Source organism: Pan troglodytes, chromosome 6 (genome assembly GCF_028858775.2).
Source record: "Pan troglodytes isolate AG18354 chromosome 6, NHGRI_mPanTro3-v2.0_pri, whole genome shotgun sequence".
NCBI classification, from domain to species: Eukaryota; Metazoa; Chordata; class Mammalia; order Primates; family Hominidae; genus Pan; species Pan troglodytes.
In genome coordinates this window covers 101,539,229-101,554,743 of record NC_072404.2, presented here as the reverse complement: position 1 = coordinate 101,554,743, position 15,515 = coordinate 101,539,229, and the positions used below count along the sequence as shown (strand labels likewise).

The following is a 15,515-nucleotide window of genomic DNA, read 5'->3' as shown; positions in this document are numbered from 1 at the left end:
CTCCCGAGTAATTGGGAGACGGGGTTTCACCCTGTTGGCCAGGCTGGTCTCGAACTCCTGACCTCAAGTGATCTGCCTGCCTCGCCCCCTCAAAGTGGTGGGATTACAGGCGTGAACCACCGCGCCCAGCCATGTTTTTAAGTGAGATTCTTAGTGCTTGTGAAAATAATGAGAGACTTTTTCATACAGTTTTTTGTTTGTTTTTTGAGACAGAGTTTTGCTCTTGTTGCCCAGGCTGGAGTGCAATGGCGTGATCTCGGCTCACCGCAACCTCCACCGCCCGGGTTCAAGCGATTCTCCTGCCGCAGCCTCCCGAGTAGCTGGGACTACAGGCGCCCGCCACTACGCCTGGCTAATTTTTTGTATTTTTAGTACAGACGGGGTTTCACCGTGTTAGCCAGGATGGTCTCGATCTCCTGATCTCGTGATCTGCACGCCTGGGCCTCCCGAGGTGCATATACATTTTTAAAATGTTGTGTATCAGCCTTTAAAATGCTCATATGGAAACAAATAATTGGTGGCAGCCTCTTCAATGCAATATTTTGCAGCTATAAAAATAGCTTTTCAAATAATATTTTATTTCAAATCACTGCATGTTAACCACTATGTATATTCTGGGTTAATGGAAATTTCATTGCATATCTGTGCTGTTTAAAGAATAACACCCTTTCTTCCCCTCCCAAGTTCTGTATCATCAAATATAGTCAGGCAGATGTAGGTCAAAATATCATCTTTGTTACTGATAAAATAGTTTAGAGAAAATGGTGTTGATCTGCAGCTAAGTAGACTGCAATAATTTGCTCAGGAATTTGGCATAATTAGTCTGTCATCACACACAACCTTGGCCTCCCCACACAAGTATACAGTCCCCTTATTCTATGGAAGACAGCTGACTAGAACATAAATCTTGCAAGCAGACAGCCTTGAAAGAGAGAGCCCAGAAGGAGCTGAGCTCATGATTCATCTGCCTGTCTTCTCCACAGAGGAGAAGTTGTAGCAATAAAGCTCCAGGTCAGGGGCATTATGTGTAGAATTTCCTCCACAAGGAAATATGAAGCCAGGGAAGGCAATTATATCCCCATATGTTCTAAAGAAGAAGAAGAAAATCTGAACAAACCACTAACCATTAAAGAGAGCACAAAATAAATTTTACTGAACCTTCAGGGAATGCATTATCCCAAAATATGTAAAATGCCTCAACAAATAGCTAATTAGAATAGGCTTCCCAGCTCATTCTATGATGGTAGTATAACCTTGAAACCAAAACCGGACAAAGAGTATTAAAAAAAAAATCAGCAAAATTACTAATGAACATGGGCATAAAAAATCTGAGTAAATGTTACATTTACTCAGTAATATAATGTGACCAGATTTATAATATATAATAATTGATAAGTAATGTCATATTATGTTACTATGTATTAATATTCATTACCATGTATAAACTATAGTAATTAGTAATATATTATTTATATATCATTTGTATATTACTTGTATAAGTAATAAATTTCTTATATTTTTATTATTTATATATTATACAAGTAATATATTCTTGTTTTATATATATATATATATACACACACACACAAGTATTATATCATAACCAAGTTTGACTTATCCAAGAAATGCCTCATGCTCAATAATCTATTAATGTGGCCAGGCATGGTGGCTTACACCTGTAATCTCAGCACTTTGGGAGGCTGAGGCGAGTGGATCACCTGAGGTCAGGAGTTCGAGACCAGCCTGACTAACATGCAGAAACTCCATCTCTACTAAAAATACAAAATTAGCCCAGCATAGTGGCATGCACCTGTAGTCCCAGCTACTCAGGAGGCTGAGGCAGGAGAATCACTTGAACCTGGAAGGCGGAGGTTGCAGTGAGCCGAGATTGCACCACTGCACTCCAGTCTGGGCAACAGAGCAAGACTTTGTCTCAAAAAAAAAAAAAAAAATGAGAGAATCTCTTAATGTAATATACCACACCAGTGATTAAAGGAACAAGACAAAGATAGCTGGTATTATCTCTACTATTCCACTTTGTACTAAAGGGCTTAAAAAATGCAATAAGACACTAAAATAAGTAAGTCATACAATTGGAAACAACTGTCAATACTTAGAATATTGTCTTTATAGAAATTCTAGGAGAATGTATAAAGTTGTTAGAACTAATAAGATAACCTAGTCAGATTGCTACATACAAGACCAACATATAAAAATTAGTAGTAGTTTCTATATGCCAGTATTTTAAAAACTAAAAAAAGATATTATTCTCCATAGCAAAAGAAATATGCCATGTTATTAAATAGGAAGACTCAATACCATGGGTATATCACTTCTTTCCCAAATAAAGTTACAAATTTAATTTAATTCTAACTGAAATCCAAGCAAGATACTTTGTGGAACTTGACATACTTATCCAAAAATTGATCTGGCTATGTAAAGAACTGAGAATAACCACCATAGTTGTTAAGAAAAGGATAAAGTGAGAGGACTTTCTCTACCAGATATCCAGATTTACTACAAAGTTATAATCATTAAAACATGTGGTATTTGATACCAACTTAGATAAAAAGGAATAGAACTGAAAGTTCAGAAACATCTCCACACATATATGAACTATGATTGAAGAATTAGAAATCAATGAATAATTTACTATGGAAAAATAAATTATTGGAGACAATTGACTAGGCATGAGAAAATAAATTAGATCCTTATTTCACAGCATACACAAAATCATTTCCATGTGGATTAAAAACCTAATTGTGAAAAGCAAAGCATAGCATTTTTTAGAATTTATGGTTTCCTTACACTCTGGCTACACCTTTGTAAATAAGCACTCTGTTTTTGTTTTTTTGTTTTGTTTTTTTCTGGGACGGAGTTTCACTCTTGTTGCCCAGGCTGGAGTACAATGGCGTGATTTCTGCTCACTGCAACCTCTGCCTCACGGGTTCAGGCGATTCTCCTGCCTCAGCCTCCCGAGTAGCTGGGATTACAGCCGTGCGCCACCATGCCCAGCTAATTTTTGCATTTTTAGTGGAGACAGAGTTTCACCATGATGGTCAGGCTGGTCTCAAACTCCTGACCTCGGGTGATCCAACCGCCCTGGCCTCCCAAAGTGCTGGGATTGCAGGCATGAGCCACCACGCCTGGCCAGCACTCTGTTAAAGTTTCCTCAAATTACTCAATTTGAGTGGATCATCTCTTTCTTGTAGGACTCTGATACAGAAGTAAATGTAGAAGAATTTCTTAAGGCACAAAAAGCAAAAACCCATAAAATTGAAATATGGCAAAAAACATTATGGAAATAGAAGATTACAAACCTAAATACTTTGACTCAGCCATAGTAAAAACAGTTAAGACCATAAACTACACATTTTGAGAAACTTTGAGTGGAGATAATATGGACACAGATTATGGGTTTTTTTTGTGTTTTGTGTTTTGTTTTTGTTTTTGAGATGGAATTTCACTCTTGTTGCTCAGGCTGGAGTGCATTGGTGTGATCTTGGCTCACTGCAACCTCCACCTCCTGCGTTCAAGCAATTCTGCCTCAGCGTCCCAAGTAGCTGGGACTACAGGCATGGACCACCACTCCCAGCTAATTTTTTTATTTTTATTTTTAGTAGAGACGGGGTTTCTCCATGTTGGCCAGGTTGGTCTTGAACTCCTGACCTCAGGTGATCCACCCACCTTGGCCTCCCAAAGTGCTGGGATTACAGGTGTGAGCCACCACGCCCAGCCTGGACATAGATTATCTTAATAACCTTCAAAACTTAAAGTTTTATTAAATATTTTTTTAGGACCGGACGTCATGGTGAAACCCCATCTCTACTAAAAATACAAAATTAGCTGGGCATGGTGGCACATGCCTGTAATCCCAGCTACTCGGGAGGCTGAGGGAGGAGAACCACTTTGAACCCGGGAGGCAGAGGTTGCTGTGAACCGAGATTGTGCCATGGGCAACAAGAGCAAAACTCTGTCTCAAAAAGAAAAAAAAAAAAAAAATATATATATATATATATATTCTAATTGATACATAATATATGTAGATATTTTCAAGGTATATGTGATAATTTAATACAATCATGTAATTTGTAAGGATCAAATCAGTGAAGCTGTGATAGCCATAAATGTAAATATTTGCCTTTTCCTTATGCTAGAAACATTCAAATTATTCTCTTCTAGTTATTTTGAAATATACAATAGATTACTGTAAACTATAGTCACCCTACTGATCTATCAAACACTAGGCCTTATTTCTTCTATCAAACTGTTTATTTGTACCTATTAATCAACCTCTCCTCATGATCCCTTTGCCCCTACCCTTCCTGACCTCTGGTAACCACCAATCTACTCTCTATCTTCATCTACTTTTTAGCTCCCACATATGAGTGAGAACATATGATATTTATCTTTTTGTGCTTGGCTTATTTCACTCAACAAATGACCTCTAGTTCCATCCATGTTGCTACAAATGACAGGATTTTATTCTTTCTTATGGCTGAATAATATTCCATTGTGTATATATATGATATTTTCTTTATCCATTCATCTGTTGATAGATACTTAGGCTGATCCCATATTTTGGCTTTTGTGAACAGTGCTGCAATAAACATGGAGTGTAGATATCTCTTTGATATAGTGATTTTCTTTATTTTGGATATATACCAGTAGTGGAATTCCTGAACCATATACTAGTTCTATTTTTACTTTCTTTGTGGTGACTCCAATACAGTTTTCATAGTGGCTATACTAATTTACATTTCCATCAACGGTATCGCAGAACCACTTTCTTCACATCCTCGCCAGCATCCGTGATTCCTGGTCTTTTTAATGAAAACCATTTTAACTGGCATAAAATGATATCTCATTGTGGTTTGATTTGCATTTCTCAGATGATTAGTGATGGTGAGCATTTTTTAATATAACTCTTGGCCATTTTATGTCTTCTTTTGTGAAATGTCTATTCAGAACTTTTGCAAATCAGATTTTTTTTCCTTTTAAGTTGTTTGAGCTCCTTACGTATTCTGGTTAATTCGTTGTCAGATGGGTAGTTTGCAAATATTTTCTCACATTCTGTGTGGGCTGTCTCTTCACTTTGTTGATTGCTTCCTTTGCTGTGCAGAAGCTTTTTAGCTTGATGTAATCCCATTTGTCTATTTTTGCTTTTGTTGCCTGTACTTTTGAGGTCTTACACAAAAAAACTTTGGCCAGACCAATGTACTGAAGTGTTTCCCCAATGTTTTCTTCTAGTAGTTACATAGCTTCTGGTCTTAGATTTAAGTATGTAAGCCATTTTGATTTGATTTTTGCATATGGTGAGAGATAGGTGTCTAGTTTCATTCCTCTGCATATGGTTATCCAGTTTTCTCAGCACCATTTATTAAAGAGACTGTCTTTTCCCCATTGTATGTCCTTGGTGCTATTGTCGAAAATGAGATGGCTGTAAATGAGTGGATTTATATCTGGGTTTTGTATTCTATTCCATTGGTCTATGTGTCTGTTTTTATGCCAGTATCATGTTGATTTGGTTACTATAAGTTTGGAGTATATTTTGGAGTCAGGAAGGATGATGCCTCCAGCTTTGGTCTTTATGCTCAGGATTGCTTTGGCTATTCAGGGTCTTCTGTGGTTCCATATAAATTATAGGATTGGATTTTTTTTCCTTTCTGTGAAGAATGTCATTGGTATTTTGATAGGGATTGAATTGAATCTGTAAATTGCTTTGGGTAGTATTGTCATTTTTAACAATACTGATTCTTCCAATCAATGAACATAGAATGTCTTTCCATTTTTTGTGTCCTCTTCAATTTTTTTCATCAGTGTTTTCTAGTTTTCCTTATATAGATCTTTCACTTCTTTGGTTAAATTGATTCTTAGCTATTTTATATTCTTTGCAGCTATTCTAAGTGGGATTGCTTTCTTGATTTTTTTTTCAGATTGTTCACTGTTGGCATATATAAATGCTACTGATTTTTGTATGTTGATATTGAATCTTGAAACTTTACCGAATGTATTAGTTCTAACAAATTTTTTAGTGGAGTCTTTAGATTTTTCTAAGTGTAAAATAATATCGCCTGTGAACAAGGCTAATTTGACTGCTTCCTTGCCAATTTGGACACCCTTTACTTCTTCCTCTTGCCTAATTATGTGGGCAGGACTTCCAGCATTATGTTGAATAAGAGTGGTGAGAGTGGACATCCTTGTTTTGTTCCAGATCTTAGAGGAAATGCTTTCGAATTTTCCCTGTTCAGTATAATGTTAGCTGTAGATATCATATATGACCTTTATTATTTTGAGGTATGTTCCTTTGTTGAGGGTTGATATCATAAACGGATGTTGGGGGTTTTTTTTGTTTTTTGTTTTTTTTTGATACAGGGTTGGTCTCACTCTGTCACCCAGGCCAGAGAGTGCAGTGGCAGAATCATGGCTTACCTGAGACCTCCTAGGCTCAGGTGATTCTCCCATCTCACCTTCCTAAGTAGCTGGGACCACAGGCATGTGCCAACACACCAGCTAATTTGGGATGTTGAATTTTATTGAATGGTTTTCAACATCTATAGAAACGATGATATAACTTTTGTTATTGGTTCTATTAATGTGATGTATCATGTTTATTGATTTTCATATGTTGAATGAACCATCATTGCATCCCTGGGATGAATCGCACTTGATCATAGTAAATAATCTTCCTAATGTGTTGATGAATTCATTTTGCTAGTATTTCGTTGAGGATTTCTGCATCTATGTTCATCAGAGATATTATCCTGTAGTTTTCTTTTTTTGCTGTGTCCTGGTTTTGGTATCAGGGTAACACTGGCCTCGTAGAATGAGTTTGGGAGAATTCCCTCTTCAGTTTTTTTGAGGAGTTTGAGTATAATTGGCATTAATTCTTTTTTAAATGTTTGGTAGAATTTAGAAGTCAAGCCACTAGGCCTGGACTTTTCTTGGATGGGAGACTTTTTATTACAGATTTGATGTCATTTCTCATTACTGGTTTGTTGAAGTGTTCTATTTCTTCATAGTTTAATCTTGGTAGGTTACATGTGTCCAGAAATTCATCCATTTCCTCTAGGTTTTCCAATTTGTTGATGTATTGTTGTTCTTAATAGTCTCTAATGATTCTTTGTATTTATGTGGTCTCAGTTGTTATATCTCCTTATTTGATTCTGATTTTACTTATTTGGGTCTTCTTTTTTTTTCTTAGTCTAGACAAATGTTTGTTGATTTATCTTTTCAAAACAACTTTTTCCATTATTGTTTTCTGTGTTCTTTTTTAGTCTCAATTTCATTTATTTCTGCTCTGATATTTCTTATTTCTTTTCTTCTACTAATTTTAATTTGGTTTGTTCTTCCTTTTCTATTTCCTTGAGGTACATCATTAGTTTATTTGAAATCTTCCTACTTTTTATATAGGCCTGTATTGCTACAAACTTCCCTCTTAATACTGCTTTTGCTGTATCCCATAGATTGTGGTATGTTGTATTTCCATTTTCATTTGTTTCAAGAAACTTTTTAATTTCCTTAATTTCTTCATTGACACAATGGTCATTCATGAGCATGTTTTTTTTTTTTTTTTTTTTTTTTTTTTGAGACGGAGTCTCGCTCTGTTGCCCAGGCTGGAGTGCAGTGGCGCGATCTCGGCTCACTGCAAGCTCCGCCTCCCGGGTTCACGCCAGTCTCCTGCCTCAGCCTCCCGAGTAGCTGGGACTACAGGCGCCCGCTACCACGCCCGGCTAATTTTTTGTATTTTTAGTAGAGACGGGGTTTCACCGTGTTAGCCAGGATGGTCTCGATCTCCTGACCTCGTGATCCGCCCGCCTCGGCCTCCCAAAGTGCTGGGATTACAGGCGTGAGCCACCGCGCCCGGCCGAGCATGTTGTTTAATTTCCATGTGTATGTGTAATTTCCAAGGTTCCTCTTGATATTGATTTCCTGTTTTATTCCATTGTTGTCAGAAAACATACTTGATGTTAGTGCCAATTTTTTTGAATTTGTTGAGACCAGTTTTGTGTCCTAAGATACTGTCTATTCTGTGGGATGTCCCAAGTGCTAATGAAAAGAATGTGTATTGTGCAGCGATTAGGTGAAGTGTTCTGTAAATGTCAATTAGGCCTATTTGGACTAGTGTGTAATTTAACTCCAGTGTTTCTTTGTTGATTTTTTGACTGGATGATCTATTGATTATTGAGAGTGTGGTGTTGAAATTCCCTACTATTATTGTATTTCAGTCTGTTGCCAGACAAATTAGAACGCCTTTATTGTATTTCAGTCTGTTGCTAGATGAATTAGAGTGCCTTTATATGTTATTTGCTCCTTTTCTCTTGCCACTTTTAGAATCCTCTCTTTGTCTTTGACCTTTGTTTGATTATTACATGCCTTAAAGTAGCCTTATTTGGGTTGAATCTGCTTGGTATTCTCTGACCTCCCTGTATCTGGATATTTAGCTCTTAAACTGGAGAGTATTCTGTTATTATTTCTTTCAATAAGATTTCTACCTCTTGCTCTAGATCAGCTCTCTCTTGGATATCAATAATTCTTGGATCTGGTATTTTGAGGTAATTTTTTGTATCTTTTAGGTGATCTTCATTGCTTTTTATTCTTTTCTCTTTTTTTGAGTACTTTCTTCTTTTCTTTTCCTTCCTTCCCTCCTTCCTTCCTTCCTCCCTTCCTTCCTTCCTTCCTCTCTCTCTCTCTTTCTTTATTTCTCTCTCTTTTTTTTTTTTCAAGGTCTCATTCTACCACCAAGTACGGAATGCCAGCATGATCTTGGCTCAGCTTAACTGCAGCCTCAACCTCCTGGGCTCAAGTGATTCTCCCACCTCAGCCTTCCAAGTGGCTGGGGCCACAAGCACACATCACCACGCCTGGCTAATTTTTTTATTTTTTGTAGAGATGAGGTCTTGCTATGTTGCCTAGGCTGGTCTTGAACTCCTGGCCTCAAGCAATCCTCCTGCCTCCACCTCCCAAAAGTGCTGGGATTACAAGTGTGAGCCACTGTGCCTGGCCTTCTTTGAGTATTTTCAAATGGCCTGTCTTTGAGCTCACTTATTCTTTCCTCTGCTTGATCTGTTCTACTGTTGAGAGCCTCTAGTGAATTTTTCTGTTCAGTAAATGTATTTCTCAGTTCCAAAATTTCTTTTTTTGAGACGAAATCTCTCTCTGTCGCCCAAGCTGGAGTGCAGTGGTGTAACCTCAGCTCACTACAACCTCTGCCTCTTGGGTTTAAGCAGTTATCTGCCTCAGCCTCCCAAGTAGCTGGGATTACAGGCACCCACCACCACGCCCGGCTAATTTTTGTATTTTTAGTAGAGATGGGATTTCACCATCTTGACCAGGCTGATCTTGAACTCCTCACCTCATGATCCACCTGTCTCGGCCTCCCAAAGTGCTGGGATTACAGGCATGAACCACCGTGCCCAGCCTCTCAGTTCCAACATTTCTGTTTGATTTTTTAAATTATCCAATCTCTGTTAAATTTTTCTGATAATTTTCTGAATTGCTTTTTTGTGTTATTTTTGAGATCACTGTTTTTTTGTGTGTGTTATTTTTGAGATCACTGCCTTAAAATGGCAGTTTTAAGGAAGCGGTGACTCACGCCTATAATGCCAGCACTTTGGGAGGCCGAGACGGGCAGATCATTTAAGGCCAGGAGTTCGAGACCAGCCTGGCCAATTCAATGAAACCCTGTCTCTACTAAAAATACAAAAATTAGCTAGATATGGTGGTGCATGCCTGTAATCCCAGCTACTTGGGAAACTGAGGCACAAGAATTGCTTGAACCCAGGAGGCAGAGGTTGCAGTAAGCCAGGATAGCACCACTGCACTCCAGCCTGGGTGATAAAGCAAGACTGTCTCAAAAAAACAAAACAAAACAGACCTGTCATTTTAAATTCTTGGTCAGAGAGTTCACATATTACCATCTTGTTGGGGTCATCCACTGATTCCTTGCTTTGTCTGTTTGGGGACATCATGGATCCCTGTTTGCTGTTATTTCTTATGGATGTACATATGTACATTGAAAGATCAGTTATTTCTTCCAGTCTTCGTCTGGCTTGTTTGGGTTTCTACTGGATGTGTTTGCTTACAGATTCTTTGTAATTTACTTGTTGATTCTTTCTTTTTTTTTTTCTCCACTCAGTCATTACATCCTTTGCAGCACTATATAGAACCTTAAGCCTAGGTTTGCCTTGGTTCTAGTAAATAGTCAAGTACGCATTCTGGATGGGGTACATCCCAAAGGGGATATCTTGGTAGTGTGAGAAGGCTAGGTAGGAGTTCATGTCCAGGTGACCTGTGGAACGAACCTCCTACAGCATGGTGCTGCTGAAGAGGCACTCTGATGTGGTGTCTCCTTTGGCCAAGTTACAAAGCAGAATTTCAGGGCTGGGAATGGTAGTTTTGCCTCCTCTTTTTGGCTGTTGTCAGGGATATTTCTTCCTATAGGCACTCCCAGTACTTCCCATGGGTTGAGGCAGGGACAGGTCTCCTGCCAGGGAATCCAAGTTGGCAGGGAAGCTAGCTGTCCACCTTGATCTCACTTTCCCATTCTAGAAACTATGAGTCACAATAAAAAATTGTATGCTTGGTGCCAGGCAGATTGGAGAAAGGGGCATCTTGGATATGGATATCTAATTCTCTTATTGTCTGCTTAGAATTTTTTCACCTTTGCGGTCTTAGGAACTATTTCCTCCTCATGTTTGAGTTCTGGGATATTGCTGGTAATAATCGTGGCCCTGTATATTTGTTTTTGGCTTCTGTTGGTGGGAGGAGAGAAGACAGCTTGCTTTTGTGGTGTCAATTTTAGAACTGGAAATCTCCTGAATCAATATTTAATCAAATCTTATCAAGCATTTTTAACAGAATCTTAGAGCAGAATAACTTCTTCTTTTTTTTTTTTTTTTTTTTTTTTTGAGACAGAGTCTCGCTCTGTTGCCCAGGCTGGAGTGCAATGGCGCCATCTCGGCTCACTGCAAGCTCCACCTCCCGGGTTCATGCCGTTCTCCTGCCTCAGCCTCCCGAGTAGCTGGGACTACAGGCACCCGCCACTATGCCTGGCTAATTTTCTGTATTTTTAGTAGAGACGTGATTTCACTGTGTTAGCCAGGATGGTCCCGATCTCCAGACCTCGTGATCCGCCTGCCTCGGCCTCCCAAAGTGCTGGGATTACAGGCGTGAGCCACCGCGCCCGGCTGAGCAGAATAACTTCTTAACTACCCCCGATGAAAAACACTTTAGAACATTTTAACTCAGATTACTTTAAAATTTTTTCTATTTTGGAATAATTTTAGACTTACAGAAAAGTTGCAATAATAGTAAAGAAAGTTCCTTTCTACCCTTCATCTATCTTCCCCTTATATCAACATTTTTCATAATCATAGTGCAATTACCAAAACTAAAAAGTTTACAGGCTCACACCTGTAATCCCAGCACTTTGGGAGGCTGAGGCGGATGGATCACAAGGTCAGGAGATCGAGACCATCCTGGCCAACATGGTGAAACCTCGTCTCTACTAAAAACGCAAAAATTAGCTGGGTGTGGTGGCGTGCGCCTGTAGTCCCAGCTACTCAGGAGGCTGAGGCAGGAGAATCACTTGAACCAGGGAGTCGGAGGTTGCAGTGAGCCAAGATAGCACCACTGCACTCCAGCCTGGTGACAGAGAAGACTGTCCCCACAAAAAAAAAAAGAAAGAAAATTGACTTGTGTATGTTGACTTTGTATTTAGCAATATTACTCAATGTTCTTATTTATTCTAATAATTTACTGTAGATGAGCTTGGATTTTCTACATATATATTATCTGTGACTAATGACCATTTTATTTCTTCCTTTTAATCCATATACCTTTTCTTTTTGCCTTATGCCACTGGCTAATTACTATCTCAGTACAATGTTAAACAGAAGTAATGATGAGCATAACCTTTTCTAGCTTCCAATCTCAAAAGTTTTCAGTGTTTCACCACTAGATATGATGTTTACTGCAGATTTTTATGGGTACCCTTTAGCAGATTAAAGAAATTCCCATCTATTCCTACTTTGTAAATTATGAAAAATGTTGCAACTTATCAAGTACTTCTACATCTATTGCAATATTTACATGGGATTTTCTTCTTTAATCTCTTAATGTGGCAAATTACATTAGTTTTCTATTGTTAAATCCAAACTTGCATTCCTGGGACAAATGCAACTGACTCATGAAGTAGTATGCTTTTTATATATTGATGGCTTTATAATATTTAGAATAATTCCCTAATGTTTAGAATTTTTACATTTTTGTTCTTGAGTAAATTTGGCCTGTAATTTTCTTTTTCATATTGTCCTTGTTAGGCGTTGACATTGAGGTTAGTGCTAGCCTCAAAAAACAAGTTGGAAAATGTTCCCTCTTTTTCTACTCTCTGGGAGAGTTTGTGAAATACTGAAACCATGCCAGTTTGACAGGATTTAATATAAGAAGTTGCTTAGACAAGTACTGGAGAACTAAAAAGGTAAAGATGGAACTGCAGCAACACAGAGATAGTAAACATAGGAAGTAGCTACCAACCCTAAGGCTAAAGGGACAAAGGGAAAATACTGGGTCATTAGAAACTGCAAGCTTGAAGGAGGGACTTACAGAGCTGGGACCCAGATCTCTGAGGAGTGGTGCTACCCAGCTGGTGCTGGTACCACAGGAGTCACTCAGAAGTCTCAGGAAGGTTGCAATCCACGCAAGGACTATTTGATGTCTAGTTTACTCTTACAGAAAGCGTACCCTTCCTTAAGACATTTCACTTCTACCCCCAGGAAAATTGTCATAATGTACTGAATTTGTTAGAGCAAGACACTAGTACCATATGTAAACATCCATGTTCACAGTGAGAATGGTACTCTTTACCTGTCATGGTAGGCCACTGGCTCTCCCTTTTATGTTACCTTTTTTTTTTTTTTTTTTTTTTTTGATATGGAGTTTCACTCTTGTTGCCCAGGCTGGAGTGCAATGGTGCAATCTCGGCTCACTGCAACCTCTGCCTCCCGGGTTCAAGCAATTCTCCTGCCTCAGCCTCCCCAGTAGCTGGGATTACAGGCGCCCGCTACCACAACCAGCTAATTTTTGTATTTTTAGTAGAGACAGGGTTTTGCCATGTTAGGCCAGGCTGGTCTCCAACTCCTGACCTAAAATGATCTGCCCCTTCGGCCTCCCAAAGTGCTGGGATTACAGGTGTGAGCCACCGCACCCGGCCCCCTTTTATGTTTTCCATGAAATTTGCTGAATCCTCTCAGTCCCTTATGGCTTTTTTCTAATTTTCTTTGAACTTTTTTGTTTCTTTCTGTAATTTTAAAGTGATTTCAAGAGTAACATGTGATAAGTACATGCAATCAATAAACCATCCTTAATCAGGAATTATATATAAAATTAGTTTGTTATAAATGTATTATTTGTATTTGTATTAAATTATTTCTTATAAAATAAAATAGTTGTATTAAGATTTATTTGTCATTTTGACATCTCTTACATCTTTTAATTTCAACATTTGTTTTGTAGATTCAAAGGAAAAAACATGAAAATTAAAATCAAGTTACAATTTTGTATTGGCATAAAACATATCAGCAAATAAGATGTCTGAAAAGGAGGGTATGTCAGAAGAGCTAGAGGATACTATTAGTCAATTTAGGAAAGAATCTAGATCACGGTCAATGAAGGAGCCTGGCTTTATTAAAGAAACATCAAATTTGATAAACGAAGCTTCTGATTACCTGGAAGGGAAATCTTTTAACCAGATTTATGAAACACATCCTAGACAGAATACATTAGAGTCAACATCTTCCTCTGGAAGGAAGTCTAAGAGAAATGAAGAACAAAAGAAAAATCTTCAATTTTCTGAAACAAGCACTAGAACAGGAACTTCACAGAGTTTATCATCACTAACTGGGAGGACTGCAGAATATCAGGCTTTGGTTAACTTCCTACCTCATGAAACAGTAGGAGAAGTTAGTCCACAAGTCTCTGAAGAAAATCAGAAACAACTTGGCTTAGGGGAAGATAACTTTACAGTTAACCTTGAGGCCAAGGGTTTACAGGAATTTCCTAAGGACATTTTAAAAATCAAATATGTAAAATATCTATATTTAGACAAGAATCAAATCAAAACTTTTCAAGGGGCAGACTCAGGTGATCTGTTAGGACTTGAAATTCTATCCCTGCAAGAAAATGGATTATCATCACTTCCATCTGAAATTCAGTTACTTCATAATTTAAGGATATTAAATGTCAGTCATAACCACATATCACATATACCTAAAGAAATATCTCAGCTTGGGAATATCAGACAACTCTTTTTTTATAACAATTACATTGAAAATTTTCCTACTGACTTAGAATGTCTTGGAAACTTGGAAATTTTAAGTTTGGGTAAAAATAAGTTAAGACATATACCAGATACTCTGCCTAGTTTAAAAAACTTGAGGGTTCTCAATTTGGAATATAATCAGTTAACAATATTTCCTAAAGCTCTCTGCTTCCTTCCAAAGTTAATTTCACTAGACCTTACTGGAAACCTAATAAGCAGTTTGCCAAAAGAAATTAGGGAGCTTAAAAATTTAGAAACACTTTTAATGGATCACAATAAGCTTACCTTTCTGGCTGTAGAAATTTTTCAGTTACTCAAAATAAAAGAACTCCAACTGGCCGACAATAAATTAGAAGTTATTTCACACAAAATTGAGAATTTCAGGGAACTTAGGATTCTTATACTTGATAAAAATTTATTGAAAAATATACCAGAGAAAATATCTTGCTGTGCAATGTTGGAATGCCTTAGTCTTAGTGATAATAAATTAACAGAACTTCCTAAGTACATCCATAAGCTTAACAATTTAAGAAAACTCCATGTAAACAGAAATAATATGGTAAAAATAACTGACAGTATCTCACATCTTAATAACATATGCAGTCTAGAATTTTCAGGAAACATAATCACAGATGTTCCCATTGAAATAAAAAACTGCCAAAAAATAATTAAAATTGAATTGAGTTATAACAAAATAATGTATTTTCCATTGGGACTGTGTGCTTTAGATTCTCTTTATTATTTGAGTGTTAATGGAAATTATATTTCAGAAATACCTGTGGATATATCTTTCAGTAAACAACTGCTTCATTTAGAATTGAGTGAAAACAAACTCCTCATATTTTCTGAGCACTTTTGTTCTCTTATTAATCTTAAATACCTGGATCTTGGTAAAAACCAAATAAAGAAAATTCCAGCATCAATTTCTAATATGATATCACTCCACGTACTTATTTTATGCTGTAATAAATTTGAAACTTTCCCTAGAGAATTGTGTACTTTAGAAAATTTGCAAGTACTTGATCTTTCAGAAAACCAATTACAGAAAATCTCTTCAGACATCTGTAATTTAAAAGGAATCCAGAAATTAAACCTCTCAAGCAATCAATTTATACATTTTCCTATTGAACTGTGCCAACTTCAATCACTGGAACAGCTGAATATAAGTCAGATAAAAGGGAGAAAGGTAAGAGAC

General features: G+C 37.5%; 2 protein-coding genes across 14 annotated transcripts in view; one reads left to right on the top strand and one right to left on the bottom strand.

Annotated features, from left to right (window-relative positions):
- Positions 1-15,515, bottom strand: part of ANKIB1 (ankyrin repeat and IBR domain containing 1) — a 267,100-nt gene that overhangs the window by 222,834 nt on the left and 28,751 nt on the right. The window lies entirely within an intron of this gene.
- The window catches only part of LRRD1 (leucine rich repeats and death domain containing 1), a 34,731-nt gene that overhangs the window by 632 nt on the left and 18,584 nt on the right, over positions 1-15,515 (top strand). For 6 of the 13 annotated variants that reach the window (XM_054655969.2, XM_054655963.2, XM_054655965.2 and 3 more), the window contains exons 2-3: positions 12,324-12,481; positions 13,516-15,506. In XM_054655969.2, the coding sequence (XP_054511944.1) occupies positions 13,590-15,506 (1,917 nt within the window). In that variant the 5' untranslated portion in view covers positions 12,324-12,481; positions 13,516-13,589. The remainder of the gene's footprint in view (positions 1-12,323; positions 12,482-13,515; positions 15,507-15,515) is intronic. The other 7 variants (XM_016945133.3, XM_054655968.2, XM_527815.6 and 4 more) reach the window with 2 other exon arrangements.